At 36.0% G+C, this 25,168-nt stretch overlaps 1 protein-coding gene across 1 annotated transcript in view; it reads right to left on the minus strand.

The window, feature by feature from the left end:
- Positions 1 to 25,168, minus strand: part of GABRG1 (gamma-aminobutyric acid type A receptor gamma1 subunit) — an 87,200-nt gene that overhangs the window by 49,523 nt on the left and 12,509 nt on the right. Inside the window, exon 2 of the mRNA XM_005681572.3 lies at positions 13,409 to 13,557. Within this exon, the coding sequence (XP_005681629.1) occupies positions 13,409 to 13,557 (149 nt within the window). The remainder of the gene's footprint in view (positions 1 to 13,408; positions 13,558 to 25,168) is intronic.

Consider the following 25,168-nt stretch of genomic DNA (forward strand, 5'->3'; position numbering starts at 1 on the left):
GCCCTAGTTATTGTTGTCAGTTGTATGCTCAGTCACTCAGTCATGTCTAACTCTGTGGTCCCATGGACTATAACCCTCCAGGCTCCTCTGTCCATGGAATTTCTAGGCAAGAATACTGGAGCAAGTTGCCATTTCCTACCCCAGGGGATGTTCCGGACCCAGTCACCATTTCCTACCCCGGGGGATATTCCCGACCCAGACTTTGAACCCATGTCTCTTGTGTCTCTAGCATTGGTGATGGGTTCTTTACCACTAGCACCATCTGGGAAGCCCAGGGAACTATTTGTAGGAATGTAAATTGGTAGAGCCACTTTACAGGAAAATAGTCTGGAGGGTCTTTAAAAAATTACAGATAGTTATTCTGCCCTTTTTTAATCAGTCAGATCATTTGCAAATTTTTTTTCCCATTTAGTAGTTTTTCATTTTGTTTTTCATTTCCTTTGCTGTGCAGAAGTTTTAAGTTTAATTAGGCCATATATGTTTAGTTTTTCTTTTATTTCCTTTGTTTTAGGAGACAGATCTGAAAAAATATTGCTATGATTTATGTCAAAGACATACTTGTGTTTTCCTCTAGGAGTTTTATAGTTTCCCATCCTACATTTAGGCCTTTAATCCATTTGGAGATGTTCAGCATCACTAGTCATGTTGCCATTTGCAGCAATAAGGGTAGATTTTGAGGGTATTATGCTAAGTGAAATAAGTCAAAGTAAAACAAAGTAAATTTAATCTCATATGTATAATCTAAAAAACAGATAAACAACCCCTCCCCCCTGCCAAATGCAGACTAATAGATACAGAGAACAGTGAATTGACAGAAAGGAGAGGTGGGGTAGGGACAAAATAGGTGAAGGGATTAACAGGTACAAACCTATAGTTATAGAATGAATAATTCATGGGTATATAACATAAAGCATAAAGAATATGATCAAAAATAGTTTTACATTTTATGGGACCAGACAATTACTAAATGTATCATGGTGACCATTTCATAATGTAAAGAAATGCCAACCACAAAGTAGTACACTTGACACAATACTGTACCTCAGCTATATATATTTTTTAAGAGAAACACACAAAGCACGTCAACTCTGAAATAGCCTAATAAAAGAAAACTCAATGAAAGAAAGCCTGAACTAAGAATATCATATGCAGCCAATGTGTCCTTCAAACACTGGGTCAATGAAAGAGTTTTCACATAGAAAAACTTCTCAAAAAATATACTAGATTGGAGAGAACCAGGAAAATAACAAGAAAAAAAAATGCTAATGGTGAGCCTTTTAACACATATCACAGCAGATCAAATACTAAAACAAAGATTAAGACAAGGATGTGAGACTATTTACAATTGTTATATGTTGTAAAGCAGAAAATATGTTAACTAAAAATAATAAAGCATTGGAGAGGAATAATTAAAACCTAGAAAAAGCTTGCTGTTTCATGGATAATAGGTGGGCGTTAAATTAAACCAAAATCATCTGATAATAGAAAGATCAAAGACTTTAAAAAAAGGGGACTAAGTCCATTATGAAAGTTAAAACTATAAAGGTAAAGTAGAACAAAAATATAAAGCTTTGAAAATACTAAAATATAAACATTATCAATTAAAGTGCAAATAATCCAATCTCATATAGAAAGACAGTAACTATGACTAAAATGTTATGAAGGAATTGAGAACAAACCTATCAGTCATATTGACAAATATAATGGAATCAAATGATCTGTTACAAGAAAAAAAAAAAAAAATTGTCTTTATCCTGGACTACAGAACAAGACCTAATGACATGGTGCATACAAGCGATATAGCTAAAACAAAGTGATCAACAGAGGCAACAATTAATGCGGACAAAAAGATACAGGCAAGTGGAAACAGTAAGAATACTAGGATTAACAATATCTTGATATCAGATGAAGGAAAATGAAAGTCAAAAAGCCTTGCGATCTTCTGTGCTCAGTCATGTCTGACTCTTTGTGATCCCATGGACTGTAGCCCATCAGGCTCCTCTGTCCATGGGGTTTTCCAGGCAAGAATACTGGAACAGGTTGCCATTTCCTTCTCCAGGGAATCTACCCAACCCAGGCACTGAACCCATATCTCTTGTGTCCTGTCACAGTGGCAGGCAGTTTTTATTCTTTACCACTGAGCCACCAGGGAACCCCCAAAAAACCTTATAGGTGACAAATAACTTCTCTTTTTAATATTTAAATCCACAAGTCAGTATGAAGCTATAACACAAAATATTTCTACACTAAATAAAATGCAGCCACCTTTGCTTCCCTGGTGGCTCAGCAGTAAAAGAATCTGCCTGCAATTCAGGAGATTAAGGTTCAATCCCTGGGTCTGGAAAGGCCCCTGGAAAAGGAAATGGCAACCCTTCCCAGTATTCTTGCCTGCGAAATCCCATGGACAGAATCCTGGTGGGTGACAGTCCATGAAGTCACAAAAGAGTCAGACACAATGACTAAACAACAACATTTATGAGGTAAAATATACAGGGAAGAAAAAAAAAAAAAAAGGAAACAGACAGTAACACACCAAAACTTAAAGAGGGAAAATAAATCATTAAATTTCAAGCTCGAAAAACACAAAACAAAATAAAATACAAAATAAAATAAACAAAATAAAAATGAAGGTTATAATAAAGACAGAGTAGGAATAATGAGATAGTTAATAGAAAACCACTAGAACTCATTTGCTATTATAATAAATGGAAATCCTGAAAAAATCCACTACTCATAATTTTCTTGATTAGAAAAAATGGGGTAATAGTACAAAATATAAAGTAGGAAATAACAAATGGGAACTAAACATTGAAGCAGAGAAAAAAATGATCGAAAGATTAACTATTTCCAAATAGCTCAAGACCTGGATGAATTTATAATGGAATTCTACCAAATTTCCAAGAGTCAGACAATGCTAACACCTGGACAAAGAAAGTGTTAGACCTTTGTTGAGCATCTTTTCACATGCTTCTTGGCCATCTGTATGTCTTCCTTGGAGAAATGTCTATTTAGATCTGCCATTTTTTTTTTAATTGGGTTGTTTGCTTGTTTTATATTGAGCTGCATGAGGTGTTCGTATATTTTGGAAATTAATCCCTTGTTAGTAAATTCATTTGCAAATATATTCTCCAACATCTCTGACGGATGTTTTTTCATTTTGTTTATGGTTTCTTTTGCTGTGCCAAAGCTTTTAAGTTTAATTAGTCCCCATTCAACATCATTGTTTACTAGAGAAATACAAATCAAAACTACAATGAGGTATCATCTCACCCCAGTCAGAATGGCCATCATCAAAAAATCCACAAACAATAAGTGCTGGGGAGGGTGTGGAAACAAGGGCATATATACTGTTGGTGGGAATATAAATTGATACAGCCACTGCAGAGAACAGCATGGAAGCTCCTTTAAAAACTCAGAGGGTAACAGGCAGGAAGGCCAGGGGTCTCCAAAGGGAGGAAATAGGCTGCAAGTGTCAGACACTTTTATTTCTCTTAAGCAGCAGGAGGAAACAAACCAGTGATAATTTTTTTCCTTCTCTATACAAATTTAAAAAGAGGTTTCTCTTAAAATACTGTGTTGTCATAATGACACCAGGTTTCACCTGAAGTTAACTATTCTCAAACCTTGAGTTAACCAATGCATTTTTCTTATGGAAATGTTTGTCTTAAGCTATGTTAATGTACTATGCATTTACCCCAAACTCTGTCTTCAAGTCAGTTCCACCTAATGGCTCAGAACCTACTTGACAAACCCGTATGTTATACTCGGATATTGTCCCCCTAATCTACGTAAACGAAACTATTTGTATGGTAACCTGCCCTTCTACAAGATTCAAGTCAATCGTTTCATGGCCTGAGAAGAATCATCTGGTGCCAAGATTATCCCAAAATGCATCTTATGGATGAGGGGCCTCGTGCCATTCTGAGTTTTAAGACATTTCTTTCTTTGATTAACAGACTGCTAGGAGTAAGTGATGGCACCCCACTTCAGTACTCTTGCCTGGAAAATCCCATGGATGGAGGAGCCTGATGGGCTGCAGTCCATGGGGTCGCGAAGAGTGGGACAGAACTGAGAGACTTCACTTTCACTTTTCACTTTCATGCATTGGAGAAGGAAATGCCAACCCACTCCAGTGTTCTTGTCTGGAGAATCCCAGGGATGGGGGAGCCTGGTGGGCTGCCGTCTATGGGGTCGCACAGAGTCGGACATGACTGAAGCGACTTAGCAGCAGCAGCAGCAGTGACTATATAACATCCAGCTGAAGACTAGCAGGAGGGTACTCTTTCTGCCCCCTTCTGATGTCTATGTCAGAAGCTTTCTCTATCTTCTTTATACTTTAATAAAACTTTATTACACAAAAGCTCTGAGCGATCATGCCTCATCTCTGGCCCCAGATTGAATTCTTCTCCTCCAGAGGCCAAGAATCCTGTTTTTGTTCAGCAACAACCTTTCAAAACTAAAATAGAGCTACCACATGATCCAGCAATCCCACTCCTGGGTAGATATCTGGAGAAAAGTGTGATTTGAAAAGATTCATGTAGCCCAATGTTCTTTTCATTTTTTGTTTAGTTGCCAGATCATGTCTGACTCTTTTGTAACCCCATGGACTATAGCCTGCCAGGCTCCTCTGTCTGCAGGATTTTCTGGGCAAGAATAACTGGAGTGGGTTGTCATTTCCTTCTCCAGGGGATCTTCCCAACCTAGGGATTGAACCTGCATCTCCTACATGCATTTCCTGCATTGCAGATGGATTCTTTTAATACTAAGCCACCAGGGAAACCCAACCCCAATATTTAGTGCAGCACTATTTACACAGCTACTACAAGGAAGCAGTCTAAATGCCCATCAACAGAGGAATGGATAAAGAAGATATGGTACATATATACAATAGAATATTTCTCAGCCATAAAAAATAAATAAATAAAGCCATTTGCAGCAACATGGATGAATCTAAAGATTGTTATACTGAGTGAAGTAAGTCTAACAGAAGGAAATAAAGATTATATGATATCACTTATATATGGAATCTAAAAAAAAATGAACCTATTCACAAATAGAATAGAGTCACAGATGTAGACAACAAACTGATGGTTCCCAAAGGGGAAACAGGTGGGAGGGATAAATGGGAAAAAAATTGAAATTCACGTATATACACTACTATCTATAAAATAGATAACTAATAATCTAATAAATAGCACAGAGAACTTGACTCAATAATCTGCAATGACCTATATGGAAATAGATCTAAAAAAGCATGGATATATGTATACATATAACTGACACACTTTGCACTGACACACTTTGTACACACTTTGTACAGCAGAAATTAACACAACATTGTAAATTAACTATACTCAAAACTTGATTTTAAAAAATGCTTGACCTTTGAGAATGAAGGAAAATACCCTTTCATGAAACAAATATAAAAGGATAACAAAACATATGAAAATGTTACTCAAAAATAAAATGGAAGATGAATATCACTTATAAATACCAATGTAAAATACTAAATAATATATTAGCAAGCAGAATCCAACTTTAGTCCAGAATTCAAATAGTTTCAATTACTATTATATACCAGAGAAGCCACTGGTGGTGCAGAGGTTAAAGCATCTGCTTGCAGTATGGGAGACCTGGGTTCAATCCCTGGGTCGGGAAGATCCCCTAGAGAAGGAAATGGCAACCCACTCCAGTATTCTTGCCTGGAGAATCCCATGGATGGAGGAGCTTGGTGGGCTACAGTCCACGGGTTGCAAAGAGTCGGACACGACTGAGTGACTTCACTTTCACCATACTAATAGATTTAAGGAGGGTAAAACTCAAACTTTTTTCCATAAATGTTGAAAAAGACTGAAAAATTTCAACACTGATTCTTGATTTTAAAACTAAATCAAGTGAATCAAGGGATAAGTTCTTAATGTGACTATCCCTATAACGGAATACTTGAATAATTTCCCTAAGAATGAGAACAAGGCAAAGGTACCCATTATCTCCACTATTATTTATTATATTAGACAATGACACATTGTAATGTTTTTAGACAAGAGAATTCAATTAGTTTCATATGAATTGGTAAACAAAAAAGATTTTTTTGCATATGGTATGATAACAAAATTTTGAAAAGAAATAACGCTTTAACTAACAAAAATCTATTAAGGTAAAAAGATATAAAATAAACATTCATAAATCAATAGCACTGAAATACAAAAAAAATAATCAGAGGACATTATGTTTGAGGAAATATAATTTACATAAGAAAAAGTTAAATATTTAGGATTCAATTTAACAAATGTGAAAAAAATCAATGACTAAATCTTAAAACATTCCAGAGAGATAGAAAATAAGCATGAAGATTTAGAAAGACAGCCCATGTTCCTGTTTTAAATGACTCAATGTTATAAAATGCTAGTTCTCCCAAAGTTAATTCACAAGTTTGACAGTATCTCAATAAAAACACCAACAAATCTTTTTCAATTGGAACTAAACTTGTTGTTCCTATATACAGGAATAAAGCTTATATATATATATATATATATATATATATATATATATATATATATATATATATATATAAAAAGACACACAATAGCCAGGAAAACTTAAAAGGAAAAATAAACTAAAATGAAAATATGAGGTGGGGCCAGCTTTAGGGCAGGCATTAAAATACTTTACAAGGCATTACAAGTCTCAAAATACTGTTGAATCTCTACTGTTAATATAGTGTAGCGGCAAATAAATAGAAACACAAGTAAGAGAATGGAATAGAAAGGTCATAAATAACGAAAATACATAAGAATATAATATACAGTTGACATATCAAATAATGGAAGCAAAGATTGACTTTTTAATAAATCATGCTGAGTCAACAGAAAAGCCATTTGAAAAAGATAAAAATTAGATTCATACTTTACACCATACACAGTTCGAGTGTATTAGGGAATTAAATGAAATAAAACCATACAAATGCTTAAAGTAAACATAGATGGATTCCATTCAAAGTGGAATATAATCAGTAACACTGAAACCAAACTGTTGAAAAATGAGTAACATAACAATACTGAATGAGGATAGGGAAGAAAAGATTAAGTAATTTTGGGCAACAGTGTTTTCATTACATACTTTAAAGATAAACACAAAACTAATTGTATATGAATGTTTTATTCATGTTAGTTAATTTTTAATGCTGCTGCTGCTGCTAAGTCACTTCAGTTGTGTCCAACTCTGTGCGACCCCATAGATGGCAGCCCACCAGGTTCCCCTGTCCCTGGGATTCTCCAGGCAAGAATACTGGAGTGGGTGGCCATTTCCTTCTCCAATGCATGAAAGTGAAAAGTGAAAGTGAAGTCGCTCAGTTGTGTCCGACTCTGTGATACCCCATGGACTGCAGCCCACCAGGCTCCTCCATGCATGGGATTTTCCAGGCAAGAGTACTGGAGTGGGGTACCATTGCCTTCTCTGTAATTTTTTTTAATAGACCTATTAAAATTATAGAACCACTTCATTTATTTATTAGAATTGAACAAATAAGAAAATATACGATGGGAAGATGAGAACCAGGTACCTATTTGTTGGAAAAAAGAAGTTACAAATAAGGAAAAGTGAAAGGTTTGGACTCATGGTTCATAATACATGTACCCATGGATATACACAGGAATGTGTGAATGTGTAGGCAGAACATATATTTTCTCTGTCTGTCCAATGAAGTCAAGAAGCCATGACCCTCAATATTAATGAATACAACAAAGGCCCTTGTAGGGGTGTCTGACATTGGTGACCCCATGGACTTATACAGTCCATGGAATTCTCCAGGCCAGAGTACTGGAGTGGGTAGCCTTTCCCTTCTCCAGGGGATCTTCCCAACCCAGGTCTTCATATTGTAGGCAGATTGTTTACCAGCTGAGCCACAAGGGAATCCCAAGACTACTAGAGTGAGTATTCTATCCCTTCTCCAGGGGATATTCCCAACCCAGGAATCCAACTGGGGTCTCTTGCATTGCAGGCAGATTCTTTGCTAACTGAGCTATCAGGGAAGCTTCCCTCATAGCTCAGTTGGTAAAGAATCTGCCTGTGAAACAGGAGATCCAGGTTTGATTACTGAGTTGGGAAGATTCCCTAGAGAAGGAAGAGGCTATCCACTCCAGTACTCTTACCTGGAGAATCCCATGGACAGAGGAGCCTGGCAAGCTACAGTCCATGGGGTCGTGAGAGTCAGATGACTTAGAGACTAAACCACCACCACCACCAAGTACCCAGATCTTGGTTTCTAATTATCATTCTAAAAAAATGGAACCAGGAATTTTTAGAGATACAGTGAATTACATTCCTGGATCAAGATGAGCCTGAAATATCTTATGTGCTAGAAAGGAAAGGATATGCTCAGGAAATGATGCAAACATGAAAGGAAAGAGCAGTCAAATTATAGGAGGTTGTAGTTCAGTCCCTAAGTCATATCTGATTCTTTGCAACCCCATGGACTGCAGCAGGCTATCTCCTGGAGTTTTTTCAAATTCATGTCCATTGAGTTGATGATGCCACCCAACAATCTCCTCCTGCCTTCAATCTTTCCCAGCATCAGGGGCTTCTGTAATAATTTGGCTCTTCACATCAGATGGCCAAAGTATTGGAGCTTCACCTTCAGCATCAGTCCTTCTAATGAATATTCAAGGTTGACTTCACTAAAGATTGACTGGTCTGATCTCCTTGCAGTGCAAGAAACTCTAAAGGGTCTTCCCTAGCACCACAATTCAAAAGCAGCAATTCTTTGGTGTTCAGCCTTCATTAGGGGGCTTCCCTCATTGCTCAGTTGGTAAAGTTGGTAAATCTGCCTGCAATGAAGGGGATCAGGGTTCAATTTTGGGGCAGGTAAGACCCCCTGGAGAAGGAAATGGCAACTCACTCCAGTATTCTTGCTTGGAGAATCCCATGGATAGAGGAGTCTGGCAGGCTACAGTCCATGCAGTCACAAGAGTCAGACACAACTTAGCAACTAAACCACCACAGCCTTATTTATGGTTCAACTCTCTCATTCATACATGATTACTAGAAAAAAAAAAACATAACTGACTATAGGGACCTTTTCAATAAAGTGATGTCTCTGCTTTTTAATAAACTATCTAGGTTTCTCATAGCTTTTCTTCCAAGGAGCAAGTGTCTTTTAAACTTGTGGCTGCAGTCACCGTTTGTAGTGATTTTGGAGGCCAAGAAAATAAAATCTGTCACTGCTTCCATATTTTCCCCTTCTATTTTCTGTGAAGTGATGGAACCAGATACCATGATCTTAATTTTTTGGGTGTCGAGTTTTAAGCCAGCATTTTCACTCTCCTCTTTCACCCTCATCAGGACACTCTTTGCTTTCTGCCATTTGAGTGGAACCATCTGCATATCTGAGGTTACTGATATTTCCTCCTAGCAATCTTGACTTCAGCTTGTGATTCATCCAGCCCAGCACTTCACATGATATATTCTGCATATAAGTTAAACAGGGTGACAAAACACAGCTTTGTCATACTCCTTTCAAGGTTTTAACTATTGCTTCAGGCTTCACAGGAGACAGGTAAAGTGGCCTGATATTCCCATCTCTTTAAGAATCTTCCAGTTTGTTGTGACTCACACAGCCAAAGGATTTAACATAGTTAATGAAGTAGAAGTAGATGTTTTTCTGTAAATCCTCTGCTTTCTCTATGATCCAATGAATGTTGGCAATTTGATCTCTAGTTCCTCTGCCTTTTCTAAATCTATCTTGTACATCTAGAAGTTCTTGGTTCATGTACTGTTGAAGCCTAGCTTGAAGGTTTTTGAGCATAACATTATTAGTATGTGAAATACACACAATTTTATGGTAGTTTGAAAAATTTTTGGCACTGACTTTCTTTGGGATTGGAATGAAAACTTTTCCAGTCCTGTGCCACTGCTGAGTTTTCCAAATTTGCTGACATATTGAATCCAGCACTTAAACAGTGTCATCATTTAGGATTTTAAATAGCTCAGCTTGAGTTCCATCACCTCACTGGCTTTGTTCATAGCAATGCTTCATAATGTCCAGTTAAGTTCACACTCCAGGATGTGTGGCTCTAGGTAACTGAACACACCATAGTGGTTATCTGGGTCATTAAGACATTTCTGTATAGTTCTTTTGTGTATTCTTGCCACCTCTTCTTAATCTTTTCTGCTTCTGTTAGGTCCTTACTGTTTCTGTCCTTTATTGTGCCCATCTTTATAGGAAATGTTTCCTTGATATCTCCAATTTTCTTGAAGAGATCTCTACTCTTTCTCATTCTATGGTTTTCCTCTACTTTTTGGACTGTTCATTTAAGAAGGTCTTCTTTTCTTTCATGTTATTCTCTTGAATTCTGCATTCATTTAGGCATATCCTTCCCTTTTTCCTTTGCTTTTTGCTTCTCTTCCTTCCTCAGCTATTTGTAAAGCCTCCTTAGACAGCCACTTTGCCGTCTTGCATTTCTTTTCCTTTGGGATTGTTTTGTTCTACCAGATCTAATCTCTATCAGATTTAATCCCTCGAATCTATTTGTCACTTTCGCTGTATAACTGTAAGGCATTTGATTTAGATCATACCTGACTGGCCTAGTGATTTTTCCTACTTTCTTCAATTTAAGTCTGAATTTTGCAATAAGGAACTGATGATCTGAGCCACAGTCAGTTCCCAGTCTTGTTTTTGCTGATTGTATAGTGCTTCTCCATCTTTGGTTGCAAAGTATATAATCAATCTGATTTCAGTATAGACCATCAGGTGATGTCCATGTGTAGATTTGTCTCTTGGGTTGTTGGAAGAGGGTATTTGCTGTGACTGGTGCGTCTCTTGGCAAAACTCTGTTAGCCTTTGCCCTGCTTCATTTTGTGAGCACACGTGCAGGAAAGCACAAAATATCAGTCTGTGGTATTCTTGGCAAAAATGCATAAGCACAATTCAATAATGAAGATATGAGACAAATTGAGTGGTTTACACTGGCTAATATACTTTAAAGTTATCAAGTTCATGAACCAAAGAGAAAAACTGAAAAACTATACCAGATTGGAGGAGAGTATGGAGACGTGAGAACAAAATGCAATGTGTGATCTTGGTTAGAGTTCTGAACTAGAAAAAAGGGTCATTAGTGAAGTATCTAGCATAATTTGAATAAGGTCGACTGAGTGACTTCACTTTCACTTTTCACTTTCATGCATTGGAGAAGGAAATGGCAACCCACTCCAGTGTTCTTGCCTGGAGAATCCCAGGGATGGGGGAGCCTGGTGGGCTGCCATCTATGGGGTTGCACAGAGTCGGACACGACTGAATCGACTTAGCATAGATTAGTTAATATTACTGTATTGATACTACTAATGCATTGATTTATGGTAATAGTTCTATGATTACGTAAATGTTAACAGTACATTTAAAAGGTTTACAGGAATTCCATGTATAGATAGCATTTTGTTGTTGTTGAGTAGCTTAGTGATGTCTGTCCTGGCAACCTCATGAACTGTACCCCTCCAGGTTCCTCTGTCCATAGGATTTTCCAGGCAAGAATACTAGAATGGATTGCCATTTCCTTCTCGATGCAATTTTCCTGACCCAGACATCGAACCCACATTTCCTCTACATGCAGGAGAATACTTTCTACTGCTGAGCCACCGGGGAAGCCCAGATAGTATTTCACTAAGTCTAAATTCTATTTTGGAATGAAATATTTAAAACAATGTAGGAACACAGGAAATTAAATACACAAAAAATAAATTAGCATAATAAACAAAATAGTGACATTTAAGAAATTTGACAGAGCCAATATTTGATTTTATGACAACTGATAAAAAGTTTTAAGTCCTTCAAGATTTATTCATAAGTGAAAGAATAGTTTGTCAATATAAGTGACAAAGGGGAAAAATCCTTAGTGCTAAAACTCACTAAAAATATCACAAAAGCTTTATGAAACAATTTAACATTAGTAAATTTAAATTCCTTGAAAGCCCACCAAAAGTGATTATTGAAGTAATAGAACTGTTAAAATTTTTTCCTAAAATGCAAACTCTAGGTCAACATGATTTTACTAAATAATCTTTTCAAATTTCTTAAAGAAACAGTATTCATTTTAAATAACTCTTTCAGTGAAGAGAAAAATGGGGAACCATAACTCATTAGTAGATGCTAGCATAATTTTGACTCTACAACTGAAAAAAAAATTTTTTTAAGTAAACCAACTAATTATCTTCCTTAACATATATATAAAATTCTAAAAGAAAATATTAACAAATTGAATCTAGTGATATTTTAAATATCTTACCATGTCACAACCAACTGACATTTATTATAAGCATGCACATTTGGTTGATGTTTTAAAAATCAGTCAAATTTATAGAACAAATGGTAAATAGAATAAAGAACAAAATATGATCAATATGATTGTTTCAAAAGAGGAACAGAAATCATTTTAAACATTAGGGAGGAAGAAAGAGCCCTAGCAAAATTTTTGAAAATGAAGTAAAAACTCATTAGTTGAAAAATGGACACTATTGGCAAAGTAGTCATTATTTGTAATAATCACCATTCAATAAATAAAGTTGATAAATTTAGCAAGGCTGCTGAGGATACAATAGATAGCAAAATGTCTACTGTATTTCCATATGTTGCTAATAAAAACTTACAAAATAAAATTTTTAAAAATCTATTTATGCTTATATCAAAAACTCCAAATATAGATAATTAAATCTAGCAAAATATATTCAGAACTTCTTTCAGAAAATATTAATAAAAATAGAATACCTATAGAAGGATATACGATGATCATGAATTTGGTTTGGTAAAAATTCAATATGATAACATTTCAATTTCCCTATATTGATCATAGATTGAATGCAATTTCAATAAAAGTTTTTGCTGACTTAATGTATTTTGCTTCTTTGTTTTAAATTGTCACAGGAGAAACAGAAGTGAATCATGTTATAAGATGTATACAAAAATGTACAGAACTCAGACTAACAATTTTACAAAGAAGAACAAAGTTGGATTACCTATGCTAAATATACACTCAAGGCTTATAATTTTACATTCTCTAAGACAGTGCAGCAGTACTATACAGAATTAGAACTCTTAGTTACATTTGAAATATTCTGTTTAATGAAATATCTCTTAGCATTTCATCAAAACTTGGATGGCTATTTTATCAAAACTTTGCTATTTCACCCTTTATTGAAATGTAGCAGTTGTAAAATAATGACATAAAAAATATTTAGATATCTTTCTTCCCACATCAAACTGTGAATATTTCAAAGCAGTACCAGTCTAACTAATAATTGTCAAACCTAGCAGTTTACAACATTTGTCAGAAAATCAAGAAATATGAGATATGATTAAAGTAACATCAATAAGTGTGGCTTTCATAGGCACCAAAATCCCAGAATGATTACTCAAACTTACCTCCTATATCTGGGCGAAGTTTATTGTCATAGCCTTGAAGCAAGGAGTTGAGAATTTGTGTTATATCTCCTTCGTGAATCTTTGGTGCCAAGACCCAAGTTTTGTTCACTGTTAAGTCCTCATCATCTTCGTCATCTGCTTTATCAACACTAAGAAATTCAAAGAAAAATTTGTATGATAGTTCAGTCAAAGAAGGATTTTAAAAAATAGTTTAAGGTTGCTATAATTGTATATGGGAGTAATAAGAGATGAAAAAAAAGCATTAGAAATATCTTACACTAAGTAAGCCTAATACCTAATATCTTCATCATATGAACTGCCCTGTTTCAATAATATTCAAAAATGAAGAAATCAATACAAGGAATAATCATATAATATTAAGATAATAAAATAAAATTTTCCCATCCCACAACTGTCATTTACAAAGACAGAGGTCATGCCAATGGTAGTGTAAGTAGTGGCCCTAGATTTGTGCAGACCACAATCTGCAGAGCCATATACAGTGATTCTAAACCAGACACTAAAATAAAAATTAAAAGGTGAATATATATATATATAGGAAAAGTTGCAATAATTAGTCCAGTAAATGTATTTAAAATGCAAATATAAAACAGAAGACAAAGAAAAATGAGAGAAATAGAATTAAAAGAATAAAAGGAAGAAGTATTAAACACATCTGGTCAGAGCAAACACCCTCTTCCAACAACACAAGAGAAGACTCTACACATGGACATCACCAGATGGTCAACTGAAATCAGACTGATTATATTCTTTGCAGCTAAACATGCAGAAGCTCTATAGAGTCAGCAAAAACAAGACGAGGAGTTGACTGCGGCTCAGATCTTGAATTCCTTATTGCTAAATTCAGACTTAAAGAAAGTAGGGAAAACCACTAGACCATTTAGTTATGATCTAAAGCAATTCCCTTACTATTATACAATGGAAGTGACAACTCTTACGATTATACAGTGGAAGTGACAAATAGATTCAAGGGATTAGATCTGATAGACAGAGTGCCTGAAGAACTATGGATGCAGATTCATAACATTGTACAGGAGACAGTGATCAACACCATGCACAAGAAAAAGAAATGCAAAAAGGCAAAATGGTTGTCAGAGGAGGCCTTACAAATAGCTGCGAAAGAAGAGAAGCAAAAGGCAAAGGAGAAAAGGAAAGAAATTCCCATTTGAATGCAGAGTTCCAAAGAATAGCAAGGAGAGATAAGAAAGCCCTTCTCAGTGATCAATGCAAAGAAATAGAGGAAAACAATAGAATGGGAAAGACTAGACATCTCTTCAAGAAAATTAGAGATACCAAGGGAACATTTCATGGAAAAATAGGCTCGATAAAGGACAAACATGGCATGGACCTAACAGAAGCAGACAATATTAAGAAGAGGTGACAAGAATATACAGAAGAACTGTACAAAAAAGATCTTCACGACCCAGATAATCACGATGCTATGATCACTCACCAGAGACAGGCATTCTGAAATGTGAAGTAAAGTGGGCCTTAGGAAGGGTCACTATGAACAAAGCTAGTGGAGGTGATGGAATTCCCATTGAACTATTTCAAATCCTAAAAGATGATGCTGCATAAGTGCTGCACTCCATACGCCAGCAAATTTGGAAAACTCAGCAGTGGCCACAGGACTGGAAAAGGTCAGTTTTCATTCCAATCCCAAAGAAAGGCAATGCCAAAGAATGCTCACACTACTGCACTATTGCACTCATCTCACATGCTAGCAAAGTAATGCTCAAAATTTTCCAAGCCAGGCTTCAACAGTATGTGAACCATGAACTTCCAGATGTTCAAGCTGGTTGAGAAAAGGCAGAGGAACCAGAGATCAAATTGCCAACATCTGCTGGATCATCGAAAAAGCGAGAGAGCTCCAGAAAAATATTTTCTTCTCCTTTCTTGACTATGCCAAAGCCTTTGACTGTGTGGATCACAACAAACTGAAAAATTCTTAAACCGATAGGAATAACAGACCACCTTACCCGCCTCCTGAGAAATCTGTATGCAGGTCAAGAAGCAACAGTTAGAACTGGACATGGAAAAACAGTTCCAAATTGGGAAGAGTCTGTCAAGGCTGCATATTGTCACTTTGCTTATTTTATTTATATGCAGAGTACATCATGAGAAATGCTGGACTGGATGAGGCACAAGCTAGAATCAAGACTGTCAGGAGAAACCTCAATAACATCAGATATGGACATGACATCACGGTTACGGCCGAAAGCGATGAACTAAAGAGCCTCTTAGTGAAACTGAAAGAGGAGAGTGAAAAAGTTGGCTTAAAGTTCAACATTCAGATCATGGCATCCAGTCCCATCACTTCATGGCAAATAGATGGCAAAACAATGGGAACATTGACAGACTTTATTTTGGGGGCTCCAAAATCACTGCAGATGGTGACTATAGCCCTGAAATTAAAAGACGCTTGCTCCTTGGAAGAAAATCTATGACCAACCTAGACAGCATATTAAAAAGCAGAGACATTACTTTGCCAACAAAGGTCCATCTAGTCAAAGCCATGGTTTTTCCAATAGTCATGTATGGATGTGAAAAATGGACTATAAAGAAAGATGAGCATGGGAGAATTGATGCTTTTGAACTGTGGTATTGGAGATGACTCTTTGAGAGTCCCTTGGACAGCAAGGAGATCCAACCAATCCATCCTAAAGGAATCAGTCCTGAATATCTATTGGAAGGACTGATGCTGAAGCTGAAACTCTAATATTCTGGCCACCTGATACGAAGAACTGACTCATTTCAAAAGACCTTGAGGCTGGGAAAGATTGACGGTGGCAGGAGAAGGGGATAATAGAAGACGAGATTGTTTGATGGCATCACCGACTCAATGGACATGAGTTTGAGTAAGCTCTAGGAGTTGGTGATGGCCAGGGAAGCCTGGAGTGCTGCAGTCCATAGGGTTGTAAAGAGTCAGACCAACTGATTGACTGAACTGTCCAAACTGATGCTTCTTCCAAGTCAGAAGAATCCAGACCCCAGAGATTTATTTCAACAATTTGGTTGAAGATTATCTTTTTAAATCGTAAGTGAATGACTCACTCTCCATATATACATAATTGAAAACTCTGATTATCAAATTTTAGGACTAGAATTTAGACTTTAGAGATCAAATAGCCCACTGCCTTTATTTTGTAAAGAGGAAACTAAAGTTTGTAGGGAACTAAGGAAAGCACAAACACATTTGTTTGCCAAACTGAAACTCAAACCCTGATCATACAGCTAATGCTTCCTGCTATACCTGTGTGTTTAACAAGCATAAAGTTTCAACTTACTTATGAATTATATTAGAAACATATTGTGGTAGTAGTGTGTGTGTGTGTGTGTGTGTGTGTGTGTGTGTGTGTGAGCTTAGTCTCTCAGTCATGTCTAACTGTTTGAGACTCCCTGGACTCTAGCCACTAGGTTCCTCTGTCCATGGAATTTTCCAGGCAAAAATACTGGAGTGGGTGGCCATTTCCTATCCCAGGGGATATTCCCAACTCGTGGATTGAGCCCAAATCTCTCGCATCTGCTACACTGGCAGGCAGATTCTTTCCCACTGTGCCACCTGGGAAGCCTCAGTTGTAATATATTTACCTTTGAAAAGTCAAAGTTGCTCAGTTGTCCTACTCTTTGCCAGTCCATGGTATAGTCCATGGAATTCTCCAGACCAGAATACTGGAGTGTAAAGCCATTCCCTTCTACAAGGAATCTTCCCAGCCCAGGGATCAAACCCAGCTCTCCCACATTGCAGGCAGACTCTTTACCAGCTGAGCTACTAGGGAAGCTGAGCCACCAGGATAAAAAATATTCATCTTAATTACCCATGAATTACCCAATCATCATTTGAGTGAGATTATCCTAGACTTATACTCACTTTTAGTAAATCTTAGTTCCCAGTGAAAAATATATATAAACTTTTATATTTGTAAAATTAGGTAAATCTACAATACATTATTTACTTATATATGTTTCAGAGATGGGCTTCCCTCCCAAAATAGATACTGAAGTTTATCATAACAGCTTTAGTTGTCATTTCTACACTAGTCATTTAGCTCTCTTTTGCTGTGGACCTAAACATCTTAGCTAATGCAGTTCTTAACTCTTTTATCATTTTTTTTTCCAATTTTATTGATATATAATCAACTTATAACATTGTATATATTTAAGGTGTACAACACAACGATTTGATCTATGAATACAGCAAGATGACTACCACAGTAAGTTTAGTTAACATTCACCCTTTTTATACTTTTAAAGAGTATAAATTAACATTGTAAACAAAAACTTAAACTTTGAAATATTTGTGCCTCATTTCATCTTCAAAGTCATTATATTGATAGTTATAACAGATAATGGGATGTATTAGTCTTCTCAATATTTCTCATCTTCTTCCTGTCAGATAGTTATAGTTTCCACTTCACTGGCTTCTAACTTGGTCATGTGACCTGAGTTCTCCTTTCTCAAAGAGTGACCCACTATACTCAAGTTTGGCTCAGTAGTTTGTTTTGGCTAATGGAATATGTAACATGTGCCACTACCAAGCAAAAGATCTAATGCCAATGCACGCTCACCATATCTCTCTCGTCCTTCTGTGAAAAGACCCAGACACACTCAGAGGCTACTACTCCATGACTTGTCTATCGGAGTAAAGGCAACCTGAACCGAGCCACAGTTGACCTACAATGGACACGCAGCCTGAATGAGAAATAAACATTTACAATTGTAAGTCACTAAGATTTGGGAGTAGCTTATTACTAGAGGATATAATTCTATCCCTTTTGTAAGCTAGTGAGACTTGGGGGGTAGTTTATTACCACTTTTAACACAGTATACAAAGTTTATACTCCTGGTATATTAACAGATTTTTAATGTTCATTTATAATTATTTTGCTGTATTTAACTTTAAAATATATACTACTGAAATATAGTTAGTTATATGATTTCCTTCAAATAATTCATTTTATGTCAATAAAAGGGAAATATATGTACATAGATACATTCATTTATGAACGAAGGAGTAAAAAATACTGAAGTATTAGGAATCCCTGCTGGTATGTCCTCCAGCAAAATTTTATGAAATTAGAATTGCTGAGATATTGTCAATAACCAAAACTTTAGGGCATACATCTAGCTTTAAAACCCAGTTTTATAAAGAAAAATCTGATCGATAGAGAAGATCATTACACATATAAGAACTTGATTTTTCTTTGCAATATGATTGTAGTCAAATGGATGTTCCCAGAAAATATAAAAGCTTTCCCTAATTTTTAGGGTAACAAAATCTTGGCAATCCCAAAAGTACATGCTCACAATGATGTATATTCCCATTTTCCCAGAAAGCTCAGAGGTAATATGAAAATTTACCTCAATGATATTATAAAGCTAACTTTGCTCATTTTTGGCAATAACAGAAAGGAACTTTCATTATATTAATAGTTCATTATTCTACATTTTCTTCTACATTTTCTAAATTGCCTTCAGAATATTAACTACTTTAATATCATATTGGTATTATTTTGTGGATTAAAAAACACTTGTAATAAGTTAAACATAGTTTGTATTGCATATCAATGTCTCACTGTCTTTCATAGGCTGGAAGATCTGTAACATTTACGTATGTTGAGTGAACATTCATTTTGGGGAAACAAGTAGTAGTTCCTTAGGAAATTTTCCTGGGAATTTCCTGACTCATTCTCAAGCACTTATTTTAAATAATGTGAATAAATATAATTTTATAAGTACTGGAAATACATAGATTCCTCAGCATATAATTTTATAAATTGTTTATTTTAATGATTGATGTTTTCATATTTATTAGCAACTGTTGAGGGCCAGTGATGCGCCATTATGTTCCTATTATGTTTTCAGAACTGTGTGCAAGGTTTCTTCCATATTAAGTTATGTTACTTAATACAGAGTAATCCTATTAAATACATATTACTATTCCTATTTTACAAATGAGAAAAAATAGATATACAGAATTTCCAGGAGCCACCCTACTAAACAATAGAGGCAGAATTTGAAACAAGATTGATTTAGCTTGAAGACTCACTTTCTCTTTGAAGTTTCCATGATATTTTATCATTATTAAACAATCCAGTGTGGTTGAATTTTGAGTCTTCTAATTTATAAGAACACAACACTTGTGGTAAATAGTTAGCAAGTGCATTTGGACTGTGCATGTGTAGGATGCTTAGTCTCTGCCTTGAGTTCTGAGAAGTTAGAATGATAATTTCAAGGAATCACACACACTCCCTGATGAAAAAGATTTTCTAACAGATATGCTTAATCTTCAATCCAATGCTTTCATTCATTTATAGCAGAAATAACAAGTGCTACACATATGTTAACTACAGAAAACATAAAGACAAATAAAACTATATTCCTGATCTAAATGATCTTGTTGTTGCTATTCTTTAGTCACTAAGTCGTGTCCAATTTTTTGGAACCCCATGGACTCTAGCCCACCAGGCTTCTCTGTCCATGAGATTTTCAAGGCAAGAATACCAGAGTGGGTTGCCATTTCCTCCTCCAGGGGATCTTCCAAACCCAGGGATTGAACCCGAGTCTCCCACATTGGCAGGAAGATTCTTTACCACTGATCCACCAGAGAAACCCCTAGATGACATTATTTTCTATTAAAGGAGATAATTATTCAAAAAATCAGGCTTCTGTGGTAGCTCAGTTGGTAAAGAATCCGCCTGCAATGCACTCCAGTATTCTTGGGCTTCCCTGTGGCTCAGACAGTAAAAATCCACCTGTAACACGAGAGATCTAGGTTCAATCCCTGGGTCGAGAAGATCCCCTGGAGGAGAGCATGGCAACCCACTCCAGTATTCTTGCCTGGAGAATCCCCATGGACAGAGGAGCTTGGGAGGTTACAGTCCATGGTGTCTCAAACAGTCAGACATGACTGAGCAACTAAGCACAGCACATTCAAACAACACAGAAAACCATTATATACAAAGATGCTTATCACAGTGTCATGTATAGTAGCACAAACTTTAAACAGTAAGATCATGTTTAGTAAATTATTATTTGCCTATAGCGTCTAATGGATTTATCCATTCAATTGGTGATTGTGAAGTGTCTCGTAAAAATATAAAATTATTTTCATAATTGAATCTTATATGCAAAGTAACACATAATAATTTGCTTTTATCAAACCCTAGGTATAAAATAGCTAAAATATTTAACAAGAAAGTAGCATAATGAATACATTAAGTGTTCTACAGTCATGGAGCTATAAAAAATTTAATTTTTTCTGCTATAATTTTGTAATATAAACACATGAAAAGCAGTTTATTTGACATTAATACCTACCTAAAAATGAACTGCCTCTTCCTATATACTAGATAATGCCCTGAAATAAATTTCTAATCATAAAAATTAAATAATTAAATAGAGACTTTTACGGAGAGAAGTAGAGCTTTATACTCTGCCACAAAAATGAATATGGCAGCCCTAAAAAGTTGCCACTCGGCTCTCCTGGGTTGGGAATATGGTTTACTGACAGCCCAGGTGTCAGTTCTCTGGACCAGCACTATGTCTGCACCAGATCCAAGCTCCCCCAGGCAGCTTTCAGGCAATAACTCCACACTGTGGCAATGGTAGTACAGACCCATTCCTGCAGGACGAGGGACCTCTCTACAGGGCAAATTTGGTTGGATGAATCCAGAAGGCCTGACTAAAGCCTGTTGAAAGGGCACTCTATTCTGAGACTATTTTGAATCAAACATCTTTGCCCTATACTTTCATAGGGGTCAGATCTCCATTATTATCTGAAGGCTCTCTCTGCTTACTTCCACTTCCTCTCCTTTACCCTGCTGGGCATTTCTCACAAAAAACTTTTACATGTCTAATCCCATCTTGGCATCTGCTTCTCTGAGGCTTTTGCTTCTCATGTTCCTTAATTGATCCTTGTGACCAGTCACTAAAGAAAGTTTTGTGAGTTACCTGCTTCAATATTGGGCTTCCCTGACGGCCCAGTTGGTAAAGAATCCACCTGCAATGCAGGAGACCCTGTTTCAATTCCTGGATTGGGAAGATCCACTGAGAAGGGATAGGCTACCCACTCCAGTATTTTTGGGCTTCCTTGTCGTTCAGCTGGTAAAGAATCAGTCTGTATTTATGTCTTACTAAGCTATTTTACTACAAGTCTGATTATAGTAAATATATAGTAAATTATTCGATGTAAAAATAATTTGAGTATATTATTCTTCCTAATACAATAAGTAAAAGTTTAAATTTATGATAACTTAGAGTCTAGACAAGATATGCTAATGCATATAATCATGAAAGAATTCATCTCTACTGCTAGAAATACATATATATATACACATATATGTGTATATATATATATATACTATATATATATATATATGTATTTCTAGCAGTAGAGATGAATTCTGCTACTGCTAAGTTGCTTCAGTCGTGTCCAACTCTATGCGACCCCACAGACGGCAGCCCACCAGGCTCCCCCGTCCCTGGGATTCTCCAGGTAAGAACAATGGAGTGGGTTGCCATTTCCTTCTCCAGTACATGAAAGTGAAGTGAAGTCGCTTAGTCGTGTCCAACTCTTAGCGACCCCATGGACTGCACCCCACCAGGCTCCTCCATCTATGGGATTTTTCCAGGCAAGAGTACTGGAGTGGGGTGCCATTGCCTTCTCCAATATATATATATATATATATATATATATATATATATAATATATATATATAAATATATATATATATATAAATATATAACAAGTCAATCAATCAATACAATTTTTCATAAATAGGGTAAACATTCATCAAGATTTGCCCAAGACAATCTTGATTTACACCTGTTGCCCTAGAATAATTATAAATAGTACCCTCTCTCACTCACAAAAAGCCTAATTTGAATTATAAATTGTACAGTCACCCTGTATATAGTTCATATAAGGTTGACTTCAATGCAGGTGTCCTTGTTCTGACACCTGGGGAAGACCCTTTCATTAATCTGTTAAGACAGTACAGGTGAAACTCAAAAGCCAGGCCTCATCAGTGAACCGTTGCTCATGACAAATTAGTGTTTTTTTATAAACATCAGATACATTTCCATAAGTCAACTGACAGATTCCAGGGAAGAAATATAATGTTTTAATGCTTCTAAGTAGACTATATCTTAAAGTCAAAGCCTACAGGAGCTAACTTTTAAAGAGAATTTATAGGCACTGATTTTAGATTTAAAAGAGAAAATAAAATTTTAAAAATTCAATTATTTTTCTTCTTTTTGCCTTTATATTCTCACCACTTATTTCTTTAGTATAGGGTCCTTTTTAGGGTAGTGGTGCTGAATCATTTTCATTGTTCATAAATGTTGGTAGGGAAGCAAAATAAGTAAGAGTGATAGATAATAATGTTACAGATTTGAACCTTCTGAGGTGAAATGACAGTCCACTCAATTCTGTGATTAAATGATAAGCACAAATGAATCTGGGAACCATCACTTAAGGCACTAGAGAGGAATGCTTTGGAAATCTGAGAAGGGAGAAGGGAAGCATGCCTAGAGTATTAAGCAAGTGTATTCCACCCTATGCTTCCAGTCTATTCAGTGCTTAACTCTAACATAAATTAATCACACTGTATCTTATTCAACTACTTTGTTTATGGTGCTCTATAAGCTCCTTGAAAACTGAGGCTAATATTTTCAATATGAAAACACTGTTGCTTAGCCTGACATATAATGTGCACAATAAAGAAAATTCACTAAATAAATGAATAATAATGTAAAGAATATTGGAAATCATCTTGATGTTCATAGGCAAAATTATAGTGAATAAAGAAAATAAACAAGTAAGAACTGTAAATATTGGCCTTAATCAGAGAATTCATTATTGTTCAGTTCAGTACAGTCACTCAGTCATGTCTGACACTTTGCGACCCCATGGACTGCAGCACACCAGGCTTCCCAGTCTATCACCAACTCCCAGATCTTACTCAAACTCATGTCTACCATGTCGGTGATGCCATTCAACCATTTCATCCTCTGTTGTCCCCTTCTCTGCCTGCCTTCAATCTTTCCCAGCATCAGGGTCTTTTCCAATGAGTCGGTTCTTTGCATCAGGAGTCCAAAGTATTGGAGTTTCAGGTTCAGCATCAGTCCTTCCAATAAATATTTAGGACTGATTTCCTTTAGGATGGACTGGTTGGATCTCCTTGCAGTCTAAGGGACTCTCAAACGTCTTCTGCAACACCACAGTTCAAAAGCATCAATACTTTGCTGCTCAGCTTTCTTTACAGTCCAATTTTCGCATCCATACATGGCTACTGGGAAAAATCATAGCTTTGACTAGACGGACCTTTGTTCGTAAAGCAATGAAAAATGTCTCTGCTTTTTAATATGCTGTCTAGGTTGGTCATAGCTTTGCTTCCAAGAAGCAAGCATCTTTTAATTTCATGGCTGCAGTCACCATTTGCAGTGATTTTGGAGCCCCCAGAAATAAAGTCTGTCACCATTTCCACTGTTTCCCCATCTATTTGCCATGAAGTGATGGTACTGGATGGTATGATCTTAGTTTTCTGAATGTTGAGTTTTAAGCCAACCTTTTCACTCTCCTCTTTCACTGTTATCAAGAGGCTCTTTAGTTCTTCTTCTAAGGGTGTCATCTGAATATCTGAGGTTATTGATATTTCTCCCAGAAATCTTGATTCCAGCTTATGCTTTTTCCAGGCTGGCATTTCACATGATGTACTCTGCATGTATGTTAAATAAGCAGGGTGACAATATACAACCTGATGTACTCCTTTCCTTATTTGGAAACAGTCTGTGGTTCCATGTCCAGTTCTAACTGTTGCTTCTTGACCTGCATAAATTATTGTAATTTTTACCTAATATAAAATTAATTTTAAAAACACAGTAGCTTTCTCATCCTAGTACTAATCTATCATAAACATCAGAAAAAACAATGCAAAACAATCTAAAAAACAGTTACAAAAAATATAGCAGAAAAGGTGTACATCTTATGAGGAAACTAAAAAACTAACTGAAGCATGTAAGAATAGAAAAAAATAAATGCAAAGTAAATATTTTGGCTATAAAACTGTCATATTAATATATAATTCTCAAACTAGTTTATAAATCTAAGAAATCTGTATTTTAAACGTTTTGTAGATGTATTGCAGAAACTAAACCAATATTGTAAGCAATTAGACTTCAATTAAAAATAAGTTAACAAAAAGAAAGATTCCTATGTAAAATGTTAAAATCATTATACTGTAGTTAATCCTCAATATGAGGATTACAAGAAATTTTTGAAAAATAGATTGTGAGATAAAATTTGCCTTGACAGAATAAAGAGAAAAATAAAGTTACTGAAATTAAAACCAAATTGTGGTAACACAAAGAAATCAGTGAGAATGATATCAAACATTCAAAGTGATATACCAAGTGTCCAGAAATTCAATATATGATAAATGTGACTAGTCAGCTTAGAAATGAGAACATGAATAATTCAGTAAACTCCTGTTAAAACATTTAGAAAAAATAAATTACCACTTACATAATAAATTACTAATATACCCAGGTGGGGCTAGTGGTAAAGAACCCGCCTGCCAATGCAGAAGAAACGGGATGTGGTTAGATCCCTGGATCTGGAAGATCCCTGTGGAAGGAAATGGCAACCCATTCCAGTACTCTTGCCTGGGAAATCCCATAGACATAGGGGCCTGGAGGACTTTAGTCCATGGGGTCACAAAGAGTCAGAAGCAACTG

Source organism: Capra hircus, chromosome 6 (assembly GCF_001704415.2).
Source record: "Capra hircus breed San Clemente chromosome 6, ASM170441v1, whole genome shotgun sequence".
Taxonomy (NCBI): Eukaryota; Metazoa; Chordata; class Mammalia; order Artiodactyla; family Bovidae; genus Capra; species Capra hircus.